At 37.9% G+C, this 20,972-nt stretch overlaps 1 protein-coding gene across 2 annotated transcripts; it reads left to right on the forward strand.

Moving 5' to 3' along the window:
• Nucleotides 1–126: 126 nt before the first annotated feature.
• On the forward strand, nt 127–20,931 carry LOC113066796 (SNF-related serine/threonine-protein kinase-like). 2 transcript variants are annotated; one of them, XM_026238832.1, is made up of 6 exons: nt 127–403; nt 6,455–7,132; nt 14,301–14,442; nt 16,987–17,199; nt 17,310–17,426; nt 17,582–20,931. In XM_026238832.1, the coding sequence occupies exons 2-6, from the start codon at nt 6,544–6,546 to the stop codon at nt 18,759–18,761; spliced, it is 2,241 nt and encodes a 746-aa protein (XP_026094617.1). In that variant the 5' UTR covers nt 127–403; nt 6,455–6,543; the 3' UTR covers nt 18,762–20,931. The 2 variants fall into 2 exon arrangements, with proteins under 2 accessions (XP_026094617.1, XP_026094618.1); XM_026238833.1 differs by lacking the exon at nt 127–403 and adding an exon at nt 444–890.
• Nucleotides 20,932–20,972: the final 41 nt, after the last annotated feature.

Here is a 20,972-nt window from a genome sequence, read left to right on the forward strand (position 1 = left end):
CACGGTCCCTTCACCTAATTATAGCCAGTTGCATAATAGTGTTCTTGAGACTTCAGAAACATTTCATGTGGCCCTGCCTCAACTCTCTCTCTCTCTCTCCTTCACTCGCTCAAGTCCGGGTAAGCTGGAATGCATTGACGTCAGAAGAGGGAGAGCGCTCGAGCGCTAGAGAAGAAGTGAGCGCGCGAGCACTGCGGAGCGACGCGCGCACCACTGCCTCGTCCAGGTCGGACAGCGGGCATCATTTATTGATAAAAACAACAGTGAGCGGATGTTTGAAGCCGTAAAGAAGCGATTTTCTTGTGTGTAGCCTCCAGCAGAATACTCGAGGGAAGCTGAGAATATTTCCAACGAATCTTCGTTTACACATAGACGTCTGAAACGCTGCGTACCACTTTAAATGGTAAGTTATTATAGAATACAAATGCGTTTGGCGTGTTTAACTATTTGTTGAATTGAATACTGAAGTCGTCCTTAGTGATTTATATGTAGGATATCATAAAATAAGGGTTTAATACCATTGAGGTCGTTGAAAGCGTGCCAGAGTGTAATAGTTTGATGTTATTGTTTGTGTTATGGTTCATAATGGTGATTTTAATTATTATGTATGTATGTAGTTATTGTTTTATATGTGTCATTTCATATAGCTAGCAGGTATTTTGCTATTAAAGAGAATGAATTATTAAAGGTGAGTTGGAAGATGTGGTTGGCAGACAAACATTGTGTCAGAGGCTTTGCATTGTGCTGGCCTGCATTTCTGTTCTCTCTCTCCTTCACACACACACACACACACACACACACACACAGCATGGAAGTCACCCTATCCTCCTCTCTGTGTATTCCTAGCCCTGGAGACATCCAGGGGCATCTGACAGCATGGCACACAGCAGGTAAGAGAAAGAAAACAAGACAAAGAGACAGAGACAAGGATAGAGAATGAGAAGGGGTCAGGTTTTTATTTTTATCTTTCTTAATTTATGTACAGTCTGTTTTAGTTTTGCAAAGTTTTATTGGATGCAGAGAAATTGCAAATGCTTTGGCAATACGAATGTACAAAGATTTGTCATGCCAATAAAACACATAAAAAAAATAGAAAACTGTTCCTGTGGTCATGGAAAGTTAAGAAAAATGTCCATGATTTTTCACTCGCAAAGAGCATTTCCTAGCTCATGAAATATTATATTTATTGTATATTTACAATTCACTGTATATTTGTATTTATGTGTGTGTGTGTGTTTGCTGTAATACTGTACATACAATTATAGATTTCTAGTTCATGAAATATTTAAATATAAGAAAACTTTGATTTGCTTTTTTTTGCATTCATGATCTAAATTGCATGAAAATTTAATGAGCTAGTAAAATATTGAATATATATATATATTATTATTATAAAAAATGTAATGAGTTAGAATTTTTTTAATTAGTGTGAGAATCCTGTAGCAATGAAAACTAAAATAAGAGAGATGCATTGTAAGATGTTTTCTGGAATTTGGAAATGGAATACTAGAAATACTAGGAGAGATTCTCAGTAATACGATCCAAAGGATGCTGGATAAAGTCATTAGACTGTTATGTATACGGTCTTCTATGTTCTGCATTACAGTAGATACTTGAGTGTGTATATATAGCATGCAGCCAAAGTCCTAGACTCAGCAGTGTGTTTGTTTGTGTGCACATGCATGTGTGTGAGCATATGTGCTAGAACATGGTGTATGCTCCTTCTGGCAAGCTACCAAGTTTGTGGGTTACACAGTGATTCTTTTGTGCCTCGGATTAAAAAGGATAAGACGAGTGCGTGTGTATGTCACAGTAATGTCCTAAGACACTTCAGCTCCATCACAAGGCAGGCCTGAGGAAATTGGGACAAGAGGGGAACGCAGGTCACCCAGATCAAGTTTCACCTACAATTTAGGGACCAAATGTCTTCCAACTGGCTGTTGTTTTGTCATGCTGCGAAGCAGATTTGTGTTTACAGACAAACTGCATGTCATTGGAAACTTGGGTTATGGGTTAAGTTTAAGGATTTAGTTTTAAAATTTAAAACCAAGTGGAAAGAGATAGACAAGAAATAAAAAGAGTGCATAATAAATTCTCCACATGAACTTTGTATCAAAATGAAGCCAGCTACCTCACTGTATACATTCTAAGATAACATTTTATTAGTCATGAAACCTCATAAGGGATACATTTGCAACAGTCTACATCAGCAACAAATAGCACACTATGAGCTTAACTTGCCTTTTTTTCAATGGAGTTCGGCATTAGCAAAGCTAAACACTATATTCTAAGCACTGTCCACAAATATTAGGTAAAATATATTTTTTTTACAAATAATTTTCATCATAATTATATTGTAAATAGGATCATTATAAATAATTGGAAAAAACAAAAGATTAACTTTTAATTATAGCAGCTCATGGAAAGCCCAGCTCAGCGGTCAAATGTGACCATTTAGTCATGTTTTCATAGAAAAGTAGAACAGTGGAATGCAAAAATGTGTTTTGTGTGAAAGGCCATTGAGTATATTTGGAATTAAATGTACTCAAAATATATGTCCTCTATCTTGAAGCTACTGGTAATAGCAATGTATTCTGGGATAACATTCTCCCAGATTGCACACTTCCTTTGAATTTGGACTAAATTTGGTAATTTGGGAAGCATCTTTTTAGAACAGTCAGGACAGGAGTTTGCCCTTAAGTTTCCCTCAGTAGGCAGCTTACTAGGATTTGCAACACTGGATCTCATTCGGCCCAATTCACAACACCTATGAATGCACAAGAATTTGTTCTTAACCTCGTTATTCTAAATGAGCGACCACATGACCAGAGGTTAGTCATTTGCATAAAACCCACCCAAACCATTTCCATGTAAGAGCTTTCTGAAGAACCTTTCATTTACTACTTTTAGTGACTATTAGCAAACTGTCACTCTCTAAAGATCTAAATATCTTTATATAAAATTTAATCTTAATGTACCATAATTGTAAAGCCACCCAGAATATGTTTTTTTTCCATATGTGTGGTGTAAATTTTTTCTTAATTTGCAATATATTTTTAAAATTAAACAATAATTATTTTAAAAAAAATAATTTGAAATCATGTTTATTTTTCGTGAAAATGTTTGCATCTTTCTGCAAGTACTATATAAATTTTACCAAAAGTTTTTCCGTTTTTGTGAGTGCACACGTTAATGCACTTCAAATAGCAGACACGCAAGCTCCCACTATGCCATGCTGACCTCATCACCTTCAATGTTGCATGATGGGAAAATGGAGCGATGAGATCATATCTAAAGGCAACCCCATTATATTCTCCCCAACTCTGCATCTCTTTCACATCTCTTTACTCTGCTCGTCCATCAGCCCTCACTCCTCCGAAAGGGAGAGCGGGATGACTCATTCTTTCACACCTCTCCCCTGGTGCCTCCTGTCAGACCGCGAGCCTCTTGACAGCCCCGCGTACGGGTTTGTGTTTTTCGTATCGGCGCACAAATGAGTCGGGTCTGTTTTCTTGCCTTTGACACTCATGCAGAGGGTGACAAAGGACCCCAGCATCTCAGGCAGCGGACATTTTCTCACAGAAACGCTGAGCCTACTTGATTCCCAACGCCTCGACGTGCGAGTTCCTCGCTTGCAGGAAGGCAAGGAAATGCAGGAAGTGCCATGTCTGTGTATGTTAGCATGTATGCGTCTTGTGTAACTGAGAGTTATCTTTAACTGCGGATGCTGGGTTTCTGCCTAACAGCTATCAGGAGGAAGCACCATGTCTGCTCCCCTCTCCCTTTAGGAAATACTGCCCTGTTTTATAAATGCTAGAGCTGAATGTGGAAAGGGTGGACAGCCCTATCCTTCCTCAATATGGAGGCCAACTGGTCTTTGTTACATCCTTGTACTGTTTTTGCTCTTTCATTCTTCTTTCATCTGGCTCTGTTTTACTTTCGGTCTTAACCACTAAATAAATACATCTCACACAAGGCAACAAAACCTCAAAGTTTTTGCTCACCAGTGTGTTAGAGGCAGGAAGCTCTGACTTAGAAACAAACTGAAACAGATTGAATTCTCTTCTGTCAATGGAATAATTCAGTCATTGAAATCACCCTCATGGCATTTGAGAAAGCAAAAGGAAATGTTATGAAGAATATTCACTCAGTGAATGTCCACACAATGAAAGTTCTAATTTTTCAGTGAACTGTTCTTTTGAAAACACAACATATCATTCATAAATGCAGCTTTTGGTGAGATGTTGGTGAGTAATAAAAACTTTTCATGTGTAATTTTGTTCCGATCCACCACAAAACACTTGGTCCGTCAGACAAAGGGCAGCTTAATATTAGCAGCATTGATTTCAACAGACAAGAAAAGCTCTCGAGTATACTTCATTTTTTAAGCATGTTCTTGCGTGTGAGCATGCATCATTGTAGTATTGTTTATGTACTATTATAATATCTATTAATAATCTGAATTGTTATTTTAGTTTTAGTAATTTTATATACTTTTTTTTAAATATACTTGCATTTAGCTTTTCTGTTTTTGTCATAGTCCTTATTTGTTTCATTTTAATTTTATTTTCAGTTAGTTGCCAAGGCAGCATTTCACCTAATATTTATATAGATTTTATTTCAGTTGTATCTCAGTGAACAAAAACTTTTTTTTAAATTGGTTTTGGTTCTAGTTAACAATAACATTGGCATTTTAGACAGGCATCATACCATTAGTGTCTTGTTCAGCCTCTATCACAGGTCATTAACTATTCAGCTACTTTCATCAAACCACACCCAAACAAACACACACACACACACACACACACACACACACACTAATAATGATATAGCATTACAGGTATTGATCTACACCATTTGTTCTATGCCTCTGTCACCCGACTCCTCTGACACTAGATCCAAAAATGCACTCTCCTCCTCTCACTCCTCTCTTTTTCCACTCTTCTGTTTGTATCCAGTACATTAGAGCATATTTATATATAAGTTTTATTAGGTTCCATCAATTATCTCTCTTTGAGAATATTTCATTTAATTAGATTTTAAAAAAATTTTTGGTGCTGTTTTGTTTGTTTACTTTTGTTTGTTTGTTTTTTTTGTGCTGTGGTGCTTTTTGGTGTTTTGTTTGAGTCTGGTTTTGTTTAATTTAGTTTAGCTTGGGTTTTAACTCATTTATGATGTTTAAAGTCCCTTAAATTCTTACATTTGCATGTACACCAAATGTTAAAACTGAATAAAAATAGTCTTACTCACAAATGTTCATCAGTTGAATGAAACAACGTAATTGCAAACGATTTGTGTAATACAATATAGATGACCTGAAAATGAATGTCACTGTCTGCAATCGCAGTATTGAATGGGTTTTGTCTTAGCACGCATTAAGACGTCACCTCCAGGTTCGGCTGAAATTGTAGTATACAGCCACACTCGTGCTTGGGCATGAAGTTATTGTCACTCCCTATAAGTCTGATAGTACAGGAGTTCACTGTTAAGTAATAGGGTGGATTTATTTGAATTTCTTAGTAATAGTATTAGTAACTACTCTTGCTAAGTAACTGCTGTACAGTGAAGTAAGCCTGGTGTGGCTATAATAATCATTTGTTTCTGAGACAATTGTTTAATTGTTTTTTTGAAAGATTTTCAGTGTCTGGCATTCTTATAGGCAAATACCAACAGTACTTGACTTCTCTTGAGCAAATGCATAGGATCAGTATAAAAACCTGTTAGACAGCTTGCATTGTACTCCCTCCAAACACTCATCTTCCTCTCTTCAATAACACTGTGAATCTGAAAGCAAGTGCAGTTCACATCTATATGTAACACTGTCTGTTTCAACACAAAGAGCACTACATCCCCTCCACTTAAACGTGCCTAAAAGGGTTTTCCAGCCTGATGCCATATGAAAACCTTTTAAAGTTCTATTAAGCTGTACCACAAGTGAAAGTGCTGGTTTATGGTTGTTAGCAAATTCCTATACAGTTGCTAGGTTGTTAGGGTGTTATGGGATATCTCCAGGCTATTATTGGCTATGTTGTTGCTAAGGTATCCCATATAGTTAGATGTCGGTTAGAATGGTATTTTTACTGGTAGTTGACACCTTGCTATGGCGTTGCTATAAAGGATGTTTACCAGGCCAATGCTATACTATAGATAAGGTTTTGATTGGTTAACATGTTGCTGTGGGGTTTCAAGGATATTATAAATGGTTTCCAGGATGTTGCTATGTGATTGTTAATGCTGCTGTGCGGTTGCTAGGGTCACTAAAGCTATGGATGGTTGGAGTGGCATTGCCAGGTTTTCTGAGTGGTAGACTGTATGTTGCAGTGAGTTTTCAAGTATTTCGCATCACCAATTAGATCAGTTTTCCCCATACATGACATAAAATATCATTATCAATTAATATGTTTATGGTCGCTGTTTACATGTGTCATTATTTCTTTTTTTTGTTTTTCCACAGGTGATGTCTCAGTAGAGCTCCAGTTTCCTTCTGCTCCCTCTGGTAAGAGAGCCTAGTCCTCCAACTGTACCTCCTCTACTTGATCCAAAATGGCTGCCACCAAAAGCGGTTACGAGGGCAAGATAGCCGGCCTATATGACCTAGACCGCACCTTAGGCAAAGGCCATTTTGCTGTGGTCAAACTAGCCCGTCATGTATTCACAGGCCAGTTAGTAGCAGTCAAAGTCATCGACAAGACAAAGCTTGATGACTTGGCGACTGGCCACTTGCTTCAAGAAGTCCGCTGCATGAAACTCGTCCAACACCCCAATGTAGTGCGACTGTATGAGGTCATCGATACGCAGACCAAGCTGTACCTCATCCTAGAGCTGGGCGACGGAGGTGACATGTACGATTACATCTTACGTCATGAAGGAGGGGTGGCCGAAGACACGGCGAAAGTGCACTTTGCGCAGATCATACGAGCAATAGCCTACTGCCATCGTCTGCACGTTGTCCACAGAGATTTAAAGCCGGAGAATGTGGTGTTCTTCAGACAGCAGGGGACGGTGAAGCTGACAGATTTCGGCTTCAGTAACCACTTTCAGCCAGGGACCATGTTGATGACCAGCTGTGGTTCACTGGCATACTCTGCCCCAGAAATACTGTTGGGTGAAGAGTATGATGCTCCAGCAGTGGGTAAGTGATAAAACTCTCTTTTTTTCTGCATTTAGAATACCTGAAGATCACATTTGATTTCTCATTCAAATTCCCATTCAGAATCATCCAAAAGATTGCAAGATTCATAGATTCTGAAGGTTCATAGTTCTAAAGACTCATAGATTCATTTTTTTATCTTTAGAAGATTCATATATTGTAAGATTTCAAATATTGAAAGATTCGTGAATTTAAGATTCTAATAATTGAAAAAAAAAACATTTGAAACATTCATAGATTCAAAAGAGATTCTAAAGATTCATAGTTTCAAAGATTCGTAGGTTTTACGATTTCAAAGATTGAAAGTTTCTCTTCTATCTGTATGTCATTTTATTCAGTCAATCATTCTTCAGTAGATGCTAAATTCTGTCCTTTCAGACTCTTAATTTGCATGCGCAGTCAAACTAATCCACCAAGGGATTAAATTGTGAAGGGCGCAGGAACACCGGGATGGTTTGCTTTTCTCTCGTCGTTGATCCTCCCCTCTCCCCACGTGTCTGTTCTGAGTTTAATCGCTGTTTTGCCGAGCAGAAATCTTCTACTGAATGAACAGCACATCTGTGCTCTAGCAGGGGTCAAGCTAGGAGATTTGTGTCAGGTCAGAATGCATTCAGAATCCCTGCAGTAAACTGGCAAAATTAAGGGTAGTGAAATGGATTCCAAACACTGTTTACTTTTGACATTGACAAAAGACCATTAAAATCCATATCATCTAGCCACAGTGATGTATAGAATGTTTTTGCTGTCTGTTGTATATTTTTCTGTTGTGTCAGGAAGTGCTTTGATCTGGGACTATCTTGTGCAGTATGTGCTATAATGTTGCGTCTTTGAAAATTGTTTGGAGGATGAATGTGGCTAGCCGTGAACTCACGTTCCTTCTATCCATCATCCATTCCATTGTTCAAACCCAGTCTCCTTATTAAGCTCTAGAGACTCATTGTATTGCAAAGAGAGGAGGAGAAATGAAAAGAAAGCAGATTTAGAGAGAGAGAGAGAGAGAGAGAGAGATGTGTTTGGAGAGAGAGAGACAGATTCACTGAGAGCGAGACTGAGGCAAGAAGAGAGACAGAATTTAGAGGACAGTAACATTGACTCAGACAGGAGGATGAAGTGTAACAGGACCAACAACAAATAGTTCTGTCTCTCTTTCTCTTTCCTGTTACTTGTCTTGATCCAGTTCAACAGAGCTTTCTAGAGCACAGATGTAAGATGAGCACAGACTTTAAACTACAGTGTGTACTTTTCCATTTCACTGCTCTGAGATTCTAAGATTCAAACAGTTCTAAAGATTATTAGGTTCTGAAGATCCTAGAATGCCAGTGATTCCAAATATTCCAAAGAATCTTTAGAATTCCAAGATTGTAAATATTTGAAGATTACAAAATTATGAAAATTCAGTTTCAAAGAATGAATTATGTATAGATTCACAGATCTTGAAGATTCAAATGATTTAAAAGACTTGAATTATCTGAAAATTCACTGTTTAAAAATAGATTTAAAAATTCTGAAGATTACAAAAATGTAGTTTCAAAAAGCTTCATAAGTTTGGAATAAATTTTATAAGGATTCATAGTTTTAAAGATTTACAGATTTAAAAATTCTAAAGATTTATAGATTCTAAATAGATTGAAAGTTCATAGAGATGTGTAGTTGTAAATTTTCATAGATTATGAGATTCCAATAGGTTTAAAAATGTATAGTTTTAAATGGATTCAAGTATTCTGTAGATTCATAGTTTCAAATAGTAGACGTGTAAAAACTACATATTTAAAAAATATTCTAGTCATTAGGTTGCCCAAATGACTACTGACTATTCCGTCTTCATTATCTTGATCTGATGTGTTTCTTAGGGTGCATTCATACAAATCAAGTTATTGTATTCAAAAATAGTTGTAGTGCAACAGAATAGAACAGAACATAGGGATCTAGGGATGTGTTTCGGAAGTTGGACTATTTTTAGCTTGACACACTGTCTTAAAAACGCAACACTCACGACAAACGCTGAAAAAATGTCATGAAGCTGAAGACTTAGTGTATGACAAGTGAAGAGCCAGAGAGACAGACAGACTTTAGAGGACACTTAAGTTTCACGTTGTGACACAAACAGGAGGATGAAGACTAACAGGACTGACACTGAACCTGTCTGTCTCTCTTGCTGTCTTCCTCTCGTTCCAGTTCACTAGGGATTTCTAAAGCACAGATGTGTGCTGAGCTGCCATGTGTACCCTTCCGCTCCTCTGCTCTAACATTATTAATATCATATTTGTATGATATTTTCTGCCAGAGTGTCATGTGACGGAGGGACAGTAATTCTAACTGTGGCTGCATGTGCCAGGATTAGATCTGCACAAACTGGGTCAGTCTCTGCCGAGACCCAGCAAAGCGTGCAAAGGAGGCTATACTCACACATACATGCTAGGATGCTAAAAGCGTGTGAACCTGATGGCTTGTCTCACCTCTCTCCAAGCAAAATCTATCCATGGTAGAACTAGAACAGGTAGATAAGGGCTGAGTAGTCATGATTTATAAATGTTTAACTTACTGGGCCAGTCAGAATGAACAGTAAACACGCATATAAACACAATGGTGAAGCTTTCCTATAGCTGTAGTTTGACAGTTAGCATATTAACCCGAATACATTGAGCAATTCGGATGACACAGGCTCATCTCACTCTTAGTGGTTCCTAATTCATGGTTTTTGAAGTTGAGAGCATGTCTCAGAACCTGCCCATGTTAGCATCTGGCTAATTTAGCTAGCTTCTACCAAGTTCACAGGTGCATTTACGGTAAAATACTGTAGAATTGGACTCATAACCTTTGTAGGGCTAAACAATTAATCAAAATAAATCATAGCACTAACTAAGCTAAAGCTATAGCATAATTTTGCTTTCGAGTGCTATAATTATATGCACAGCATGTTTCAGAGTGAAGAATGGCAACTCGTGATGTCCAGTTTATAGTTTCTTGGTTCACAGTAAATGCTGCTTCACACAAACTTTAGATGCATCTGCTTTAAATACCTTATAGTGTGTGTATTTGGGAGCACAACATGTGGCAACCATCTTCCTAAAATTCCTGAATCAACTGAGAAATGCTTATAAACTGGCATTGGCTGTTGTCAGCAAAAAAGAAGCTTCAAGGTCTTCCTGTGGTTTTTCAGTCAAAATAAAAGCATTTTTGAAAATGAAGAAATTTATAAGAAAGCGGTAAATAATAGTATTGTATTGTATTTATATGTTGCAGTGTAAAATAAACCTATTATTAATATTACACACATATTAATAATAATAGGTCTATGTCTTTGACATCCATGACTACAGATATGAAAAGCTTTTTATCCTCCCTTTTGATACTTTATTTTCTATTATAAAATGCAATGAGCTAACAATATAAATGTGCACTTCATAGTATTCTTTATTTTCATTTTAAAGAATTTTTGTACTTGAAGTGCTTATTTACATTTTATTAGCACCAAAAATAGAAATCTGATAAACATAAGAGATCTGGATGTGTTGAGCAGTGGTTTGTATTTCATGTACTAGTCTGTTCAATCCATCATCAGGACGGCAGTGCCCATCGGATGACCCTGTGGCCCACTGCCTGGTTGATTAATCGGCTACTGAAGTTTGCTGGGCACAGGTTGGCATCTGAAACCTCATCTGGAAAGCTTTCTTCTCTAGCAGTTCTAGGTCAAGCTGATGCCATTAACACCAGTAGCAGGAGAGAGAGATGGGAAGAGTAGAACTCCTTTCTGGGAAGCAGATCTATAGTTTGAACTTGTGAACAGAAAATGGTCTGTTTTCACTGTATGTTCATGTGCAATATTTTATTTCATATTTTTTTGAGCCGGTCTATGTTTGTGCATGGCTGAATATTCATTAGCTCAGTGAGAGGTTTTATCCATAGTCAGTAATCAGCTGCTCGGCTCTAATCCACTCACAAGAGTTCAGTCACTCAGTGCCAGCTCTCTCTGTGTAAGCTGTAATGGCCACTCAATGCAACAAACAACATTTGAATGCATACAGGTTTTGTAGGTATCAAATGTTGCATTTCATGAGGAAAATGGCTCGTTATATATATTAATTAAAATAATGTACTGTATGCATGAAGGTTTCGGGTTAGGGCTAGAAAATATATCTATTTCTAAAACAATAGAAATCAACGGAAAATCAACACTATGACTTAAACCCCCCCCCCCCCCCCCCATCATCTATCTCTCTATCTGTGTGTGTGTGTGAAGCAGCTCAGTGTCATCAGTATTCAGGTTGCTGATCAGAGATGTTCTGAGATAGATAAGCTGGGAGAGACTGACTCAGTAACAACTCACAAACTCACACACACACTCAGGGCCCTATCATACACCCAGCGCAATGCGACGCAAGGCACAGCGCAAGTGTGTTTGCTAGTTTCAGTCCGGCGTCGTTCACATTTCCCAATCCAGCGCCACGTCGTTTAATTAGCAAATGCATTTACGCCCATTTGTGCGCTCATGGTGCAAGTAGAGGTCTATGCAGGATAGTAATGGGAGTTACGAGATCAAGGTGTTTTTACACCATGATACCTGATTAGTTGATGTAATAGTGACGTTAGGTTTAGGGGTGGGGTTAGGTAAGGGGGATCATTAAGATTGCATGATTCAGAAACACCCAGCAGTTTCAAAACACCCATATGGTGTTAAACGCCCACTTTTGCTCTGCAGAGACCTAAGTCTCCCATGGTGTGCTCTTAACAAAAGAGGTGTGTTCAGGTGCAATGCTGGCGCAATGCTAAAGGAGCTGAAAAAAGACTGCGCCGTAGACCACCTCAATCCTGGTATTAAGTCTAAAGTCAATGGCGCAATATTTTTTTGTTATTTAAAGGGCGCGTTCTTCGCTTTGAGAAGCGTTCAGCTTTTCCGCCAACAAATTCTGCCATGTAAATAGCGATCCGCCATGGCGCGAGCGGCGCATCTCGCTCTTAAAAGGGATTGGGTGATTCCAGATTCCAGATTTTCAGTGATTTTTAAACATTCTAAAGATTAGATTCAAGACAGTGATTCAAAACAGTGCATATCTACTATAGATTTTATATAGACATAATTAGAATCTGTTCAAGACCTCAAGTCCAGAGACATTCTGTTTCACACACAGTTGTCACATTATGTAATCTCAATGCAGATCAACACACACAGCAGTTCCTTGGTAGCCTTCATTGTGTGTAATGTGTACTGTGTAAACTACAGTCACATGGCACTAACACACAAGAGGTGTGCTACACTTAAAACTGTACTGATCCTCGCTCTGGGCCTCTAAGAGTCTTTCTGTGACTAATTGTACTTTAACAAGATACAACAAGATAAGAAAAACTTACAATAACTCATTATTTCTGCCACCTCCACACATAACATTATTTGTCAAGGCAGATGTTTCCTTATTAAGAACAAACCTAAGAAACAACTGCATATCTTATATGTGTGATGAATTAATGCTAAAGATTAAAGTTTAATTGAGAGAACAAGTTGAATACTAAAATTATAGGATATAGGATATAAAGGATGTCATGATTTTTATGCAGTTTAAAGTCGACAGCCCTTTGGTGTCATGTTTCTATGTCTGGCCATATTTATATTAAGAGCATTTGAGTGTGCTCAAAAAAAAATCTAATTTGTGCCTTTCAATATAGACATTAAATCACGTGCTGTATGTATGCGTGTGCCAGTGCGAGACATAGCGCTCATGTTTGTCTGTCTGTATCTGTGGAGGAACATGCAGAAGAGAGGGCTTATTGTTAGAACAGTTAAAGACACTGTTTGGACAATGCTGTTTCTCTGGACTGTCTCTCAGGCTGATCCTTTGCTCTGATTCATGCTCTTTCACACAAAATTTGTACTCTCTCGCTTGCACACACACACACACACACACACTGAAACCAGTATGCCAGATTTTAAGCTGTTGATTAAATGGAATAACACACAGATGGATTTACTTTAAAGGCTTTTTTGGGTGAATTACTTTTTTTTAATACTAGGTGGGTCAAAGTGGGTAATATGGGATCTAAGATAAGGTTATTTTCCTTAAATAAAATTAAACCTTTAAAAAATAATAATAAACTAAGTGAAAATTATTAAAGTTTTTTTTATATATTTTATTTTAGATTGAAGCACTAAAATAAATCAACCCAAAAAAAACTAACTTCAGTGGGATGTAATGTTTGCATTCATCCTCTGGCCTTTTCTGAATTTCTATAAACGCCGTAATGGAGCTCCAAGAATACCACAGCCATATTTAACTGCCGGTCAGGTCAGTGCTACTAGACCAAAATTATGAATGAGCACATTCTCAGTACTCTTTCACTTTGTAATCAAAGGTTAAATGAAATGTTATGAATATGAAATAAGTGATCTATCTGAGAAAATCTAAACTGATCCTACTAAATCATTTCACTTAAAAGAGGAAAACCTAGACCTCTCACCCATATTTATACGTTTTTTTTTTTCACATGCTCTGTGCATGTCATACAGCTGAAAAAAATTAAAAGAGGAAGCTTGTTTTCTTGGATAGCCACTGTGGAAAAGTACGCCACTAAAGCAAACACATCCCTTGTGGGACTAACACTCCCCCTCTCTTACTTTTTTCTCTTTTTCTTGGATTCATGATGTTCTGTAAGACTTCCTGGGATCCTTGATTGACACACAGTTGGATGGAGAAACAGTTTCAGGGACAATTCAGTCAGAAACACGTCTATAGGGCCCCAGCGATTGACGATTAATGATTGGTTAAAAGTTAATTATTGTCTGAGGACATACATTGACTCTGAAAAGGTTAAGGCTGGTTTTATTTGCGTTTCAGCTTAAGCTCTCTTTATGTATTGGTTGGTTTTGATAGTGTGAGCGTGTGTCACATGAGGACTTCTGTGTTGTTCTGTGCCCTCTTTTCTGAAAATATTTGTGTAAATATTTACTCTGACAACAATTTGATTTGGTTATGATTGCATCTTCAAATCATAGTGATGGATATTTTTTTTCTAAAGTATGCTGACAAAACTTTAATTTGATGGACATTTTTATATAAAGGCCTAATTAAAATCTTTGCAATATTTTACACAAACTAATGTTGTGAATAACTAAGAAATATTTTAGATGTAGTTTGAGATGTTATTGTGTGTCTTTCAGATATCTGGTCACTGGGTGTGATCCTCTATATGCTAGTGTGTGGACACCCACCCTTTCAAGAGACCAATGACAGCGAGACCCTCATCATGATCATGGACTGTCGCTACAATGTGCCAAACCACATCTCTCCAGAATGCAAAGAGTACGTATGTCATCTGAGCTTAGATTTTTCTCAGACACACAACCAACTAAGAAACAGATTTCTTAGATTTAATCCAGAAGGCTGGAGGTTATTATGTATTTATTTATGCACTGCAAAAATAAGTAAATAAAAAGCCCTCTTTATCCGTATTTTTGTACTTTTTACCTGAAGCAAAATTGCATTACATATAAAGATTGTTTTTCCTACAACATGCGCTTTATTAGTTCATTTTTCTTACGCCACTGGCATTTGTTATTTTCTTCTTTAAAGCATAAACCTCATTACATTTATGCATAAAACAAGAAAAAATATTTGGGGTATGAATATAATTTAAGATTTGTATTCTTTGAAAACAAATTATAATTTTTTGATTAGCAAGCAATTTTGATTAGAAGCAATTTTGCTTCTGATATAAATTAAACTTGTTTTAATGTTTTCACTGGAAAATATGTTTTTGCATTGTGTTGAAATCTCAGTCATCTTCTTTTCGCCGTGATAGTAGTTAGCCATTATGTAACAAGTTTTATTAAATCTGATTTAATTCCAACAAATTTAATTCCCTGTTTTCTTCAGGGTCAGCAGATGTCATATATCAATAGTCTTTTGTTTCCATGCTGGTGCTGTCGAGTTCACTATTTCTGGAAAGCAGTATTACTAAGGATATGACCCTGGTAAAACCCTTTCCACTAAGATCTTGCATGCTGATCTGATGCATGCCCACAAAAACATGCTTGAGTACTTGAAGACTAGTTTTTAAGATGTCCTTGACAGCTGTGTGCCATTGTTGTTGTTTCTCTCTGAGAACTGGCAGGATGTAGTCTCTCAAGGTCTCTCAAACACCACACCCTTGCACTACAGTCTGTATCACTAGCACGCCAAACTTCATAACTATGTGTAGACCGGAGTTCATCTGAACATACTGTACTTTATCGGTTTACACCTACTTGTACCAGCCAATCACAGGTTGTGGCTCTCTAAATCATGCTTAAGCAAGCCAACTAGGCTTCTTTTTGAATGAGCAAAGAAAAGACACACAGAATTTCCATCCTTGGACCAGGTGATGGATATTGAAACAAACAGGTCAAGGCAACTCCCTATTTTTATATATATATATATATATATATATATATATATATATATATATATATATATATATATATATATATATAAAAGAACTTTAACTAGATTTTCCAGCTCATTAAGATGCACTTCAATTCTTAACTAAGCTTTAGCATATTATTTGAATCATAACATTGTAATGCTCTTATGAAGGGTTGGGGATGATTGAAATTAAGTCACACAAATGTTTGCTACAATACATAATTACTTAATTAAATGTTGACTAATTACGACTATTAATTTTCTTATATAGAAAACTTTTGTGCTCGGATGACGAGATTTATTTCTCTAAAATTTGTTCAGTATTTTATAATAGATTTTACATTTAAGAACCACAAAATTGATAACATATTAAATATCTAAATGGTGCACAAGTCTGATTTTAATTGGGTTCACTGTAGCTCGATAGTGGCCAGATTTTTACACAAGGCTGCCTTTTGTCAGAGTGAAGTTATTTTTAAGTGGGTTTATTCCAGGCTATTTGTAGTCAGAACATCCCCAGAGCAACAGCTCTCAGGCTTGAGTTTAGGTATGAATCAGTCAATTGTGCATGAGTGTGTGTACAAGTGTGTGTTAGACATCTCGGCTTGGCTGCACAGCCAAACATAGTGACTGGGTCCCATGACCTTAACCACAATCAAAAGCTTCCTTTAATGGGAAGGGTTTTCTTAGAGGAGAACACTTGTGTCTTCAGGCATACTTTCATCTTGCTGTTCATCTGTAGTTCGCTTTTTTCCCCCCAACCTTCATCCTCACGGCTATTTAAGGTCTTGAGGTTAAACACACCAAGAGACTCTGCTGATGCTCAAGGGCAATGGAGCATGTGGGATTATAAACACAAACACCCAGAGACCTAGAAAAATAACACACTTTGAAAGGGAAAACATCTTCCCCTGCTGGTCATCTATGTGAGATGCACGTTTCATAAATGTGTAGCAGTGCCGCAGTGAAATAAACACTCAAATGCCTTGAATAAACAAGCTGGGTGCAGTGCATTCATACATACACATGCAAGCTTGGATCGTAAGAGTACCAACCAAATTCGTATTCTTTCCATTTGCCTCACTGAAGCAACCATTCTCTACAGGTGCTCATGAATATTAATCAACAGAAAGATAAGCATTCCGTCTCCTCTGACGGCAAGATGCGCCTGTGCAATCATCGCCTGTCAGCTAGGCAGAGAATATTTATTAAGATTGCTAGAAAAGGAAAGTATTGAAATTGCAAGTAGAGTGAGACTGAAATTAAGTGAGATGGAGGCAAGAGTGATGAAGGGTGACAAAATCAAGTCTGTTTGAGAAGATGGGATTTTTTTTTCTTTTCCCCCTGACAGAAGGTCATGTCTGATGTTCTCATTCTGCTTTGGTAAAAAAGCAATAACAATCTTTCATAATTCTCTCCTTCTTATTTTCCTTTTTTCCTCAGTTTGATTTCACATATGCTGCAGAGAGATCCTGCTAAACGGGCATCTCTCACAGAGATAGAGGGTCACCCTTGGTTGCAGGGTGTTGACCCTTCGCCTGCTGGGTACACAGCTGCCCCGCTTACCTCCCACCGCAGCTTGTTACCTGAGGAGCATGAGTTCATACTGCAGGCCATGATCAGTGGCAGCATTGCTGACCGAGATGCCATCCAGGAGTGGGTATCTCTTAATTCTTTTTAGATAATTTATTTTGGTCTCAGAATAGCCTAGCCTCTTCAGAGTAGCATTATGTAAGTTAATAATACAAATTTGTATTTTATGATAGAGCACTGGAGGCTGACAAATACAACCACATCACAGCTACGTATTACTTGCTGGGAGAACGACTCCTTCGAGAAAAGCAAGAGCAGCCAAGTCTCTCTCCTGAACAAAGACATACACAGTAAGTTACTGTAATCTTAAACATATATATAATTTAGGATCTGAAGGTATTTTATCATTTTATGTTGTAGAACTTACAGTATCTTACCACATAACCCTTGGTGCATACATTTTCCTAATACATTGTACTTAATATTGTTATTGGCTATGTTACAGGAGACCCATGTCAGAACCACTGGACTTGGTAAGCCAAGTGCCCCAGACTGATACACTAAAAGGAACACCTCTAGGTCCCTTAGCGCCTCTCAGTTCTGTGTCTTCCAGCTATGTACGACGTGGTGTGAGTGAGTCTGGGGACTTGCTTGCTCCCAAACCCAACCGTCATGACAACTCCTTCAGTGACTTTTGCAGCATGGCTCCATGCTCGAGCCTCAATCTGCGCCCTCCGGACCAACCTACTGTCAAGAGCCTTGGAGCCTTACAGCAGATCTGTGAGGAAGAAGAGGATGAGGATGATGAAAATGAGCAAAACAGGGATGAAGTGAAGCTTGAGGTGGCACCAGGTAAATTGGATCCTCTTCCTTCAACAGATCTCCTCTTAAAACCTTCTAGAACATCTTCGCAATCAGAGATTCAGAAGAGAACAGGGAAGCCGTCTTGTAAAGTGCTGAGAAACTGTGAAACTCTGGCTGAGGAGGAGGAACTTGAGGAAGGGTCAGGAATCACAGAAGAGCAGAAGAAGCCTTTGGATTCAGTGTCTAACGTCACTTCTGGCACCATGGAACATCAAGTACAGATGCCCACAAACACTGAAGCCCATGTGGAAGAGTTAAACCGCACAGAGCAACCAAGTAGAGGAAAGGACAAGAGTGTTTTCCCACACCCTAGCTTGTCTTTAGTTGAGCAAGAAGGAGAACAGATTCAAGGTCCAAAAATAGATGAACTTTCACCACCTCCCAGAATGGATGTTGTACAGTGCTGCTGGGCACAGCGTGAACCTTCAAAGGACACTCTAGAAAACAACAATAACACCTTAGCCAAATCTCGACTGCTTGAAGTTGGGGTTGTGTCAACTGCTTGTGATTCCCCAAGGTCCCTGCCAAGGAACCACTGTGTGGACCTGGGTCCTGATGGGGTGGAGATGCGTAAGAGTGCAGGTGAAGTTGAAAAACCTGAGGAGGTACAACCTAAACCTCAGAAAGTCCTCCAGGGAACCAGGGACACAAATATTGACCCTGCTGTCCGGGCTGATCCCAGCAAGGTTAAGAACGTAAACTTGCGAGAATGTCTGCTGCAGTTCCCACTCTGTGAGAAAGCCTTGTCCTTCAACATTCAGCCCACCTCTAAAGAGAAGCTTCTCCCATTTGCACAGTACAACTGCTGCCATGTGTTGTAGAGGTTGTAATCCGAGATCAAGGAACAAACTGATGTCAACAGAAACCATCCGACCTCTACAACCCTGCAACTCTCTGGAGTTGTTCAGACAAAAAAACCTGTGTTCTCACCTCATACTGTAACCTCAGAGGTGCTTTTCCACACAATCTACTTATTCTATATCTTTATTTTCTTTCCCTACCGGCATTCCTTGCTGCTTTCTTGTATAACAGTTATCCTCTTGGCAATGCTGTGTGTATGAACACCTGTATCTACTGACACTGCTCACTATATTCTGTGCTATCTCAGAGACTTTTATTAGAAATAGCATATGTCTTGCTAGCGTAGGAGCTTTAATTCAATAACTTATAATTTTGCACTGTAATATCTTTACCACAATAAGAGTCCCACCGAGTTTAGTCGTATCGCTAAGCGAGTTGATGAAGACCATGCTTCAGAACAACACATAAGAAGCCAACACATAAACATATGATAAACAATCACAACAGTGGATGTTTAGATTCAAGAACTAGCCGTTGATTTAGTAGTCCTGACAAGTTTTTTCACTTGGTTTGTTTTTGCAGGCAACTGCGAGGCAGTGGTCTTGCTCTGAACTTTTAAGAAGTTGCATGCTGTGGCATTGTTTACGTTGTTCCCACACCACTGTCTCATGCTAGCATGTTTGCTAGCATCTGTACCCTCAGGCAGTGGGGCAGGAAGCAGAACTCATCGCCACATTGAGACACTGACAGTTTGGGAGCATGGTTATGAGAGCATGCTTAATCAGAACAGCTTAGCATAGCATTAGTATTTTGTGAGCAGGGGACTGCAAAAGGAAAGATGCTAAATATATCTGTGATATATTATTTTCAAAAAAAAAAAAAAAACAAGAAGAGGGATCAAACAGAGATTATTCTGAGAGGTTATGACAAGAGACTTTTTTGTGAAATGGACACAAAACAGAAGACTGGTCTTCCTGGAGCTATATTTTAGGGTTTGTTTTAAAACTGCTAATTCTTTTAATATGGATTAATATTACGAAGCTTTTCTCAAGTATTAGAGAGTTATCAAGGTTTTTTTTGAAGAGATGGTGACATACATTTTTTCCTTTTCTTTCTTTTTTTTTTTTACATAAGATAATAGAAGGAGAATTATTATATAACATTCTGGGGTTTTTTTTATTGTCTGCCTCTGGGTGCATCTTTAACATACATTGTAAGGTTATAAGCTGTTTGAAACATCCAGTCATGTACAGTGTATATAATCTTTTGGACATATTGGTATGATGTTGTATTTTGACCCTTGCACCATATACATACCAAGCATTTCAACCCTTTATTTTAGATCTTATTCAGTGAACGTAGCAGTTTGATGACAATAGTTGACTGACAAAAAGGTCATATAGTTTCTTGTGTCATAGTTGTAAATACATTTGAAAAGTTGTGCAAACTTAACGCTAAATAGCGTAGCTGAGTATCTTAAAATGTACATTGAAAATCCAGCCTTCATATGATACAATGGTATGAGTGAAGCTAGCGGTTACTGTTGTTTTCACTTCCTAAACAGCCTAAACACATCTTAAAAATGTAGATAGCAAATGTGACTGTGGTTACTGTTACTTTGGTACTCAAAGCAATTCAGTCACTTCACATGTTCATAAGTTTCTGCGCACCTGTCACGGTGAATTACATTTTTTGGTCACATGTAGATAATGAAAGTGCAAATGTCAAATACACTTATTTTTGTTGCAATATCATGGACCACAAATAAGCTTGACCAAATGCACAAGAATGCACAAGAATGTTAGCGGTGCTTTGGGGAGAGATAGCAAGAAATATAGACAAATTACATCTCAGTAAGTTCTGAAATTTGAATTTTCATTCCCTCACTATGTTTAATCAAGAAACAGCCATCCTGACCTGGGATGATTTGTAAGTACAACCTTCTGGACCAATCAGAGGGCAGAATGATGTAAAGCTAGACATGCACTATATTTTCATAATCAGCATTTTATTTTCTACTTATTTTGAAGTTTCTCATTTGACATGGGTCTCAATCCATCAAACATCTGTAATCGCTTTACAGCGAAAGTTGGATTTGGGTTTGTCTATAGTCCCATTGACCCTTACTAAACTATGACTCAATGAGATTAATTTATTTTTATATTTATTTATTAAAACTGATTAAACTGCCTCTTGTGTTGTGGTTTTTTATTTTATTTTATTTTTTTTAT

Source organism: Carassius auratus, chromosome 50, assembly GCF_003368295.1.
Source record: "Carassius auratus strain Wakin chromosome 50, ASM336829v1, whole genome shotgun sequence".
Lineage (NCBI taxonomy): Eukaryota > Metazoa > Chordata > Actinopteri > Cypriniformes > Cyprinidae > Carassius > Carassius auratus.

Excerpts from the sequence above, each read along its gene's own strand:
- LOC113066796 (XM_026238832.1), top strand. The coding sequence starts at position 6,544 with ATGGCTGCCACCAAAAGCGGTTACGAGGGCAAGATAGCCGGCCTATAT. Across the intron at positions 7,133-14,300 it reads GTATGATGCTCCAGCAGTGG|ATATCTGGTCACTGGGTGTG; the intron begins GTAAGTGATAAA and ends TGTGTCTTTCAG. Across the intron at positions 17,200-17,309 it reads GACCGAGATGCCATCCAGGA|AGCACTGGAGGCTGACAAAT; the intron begins GTGGGTATCTCT and ends ATTTTATGATAG.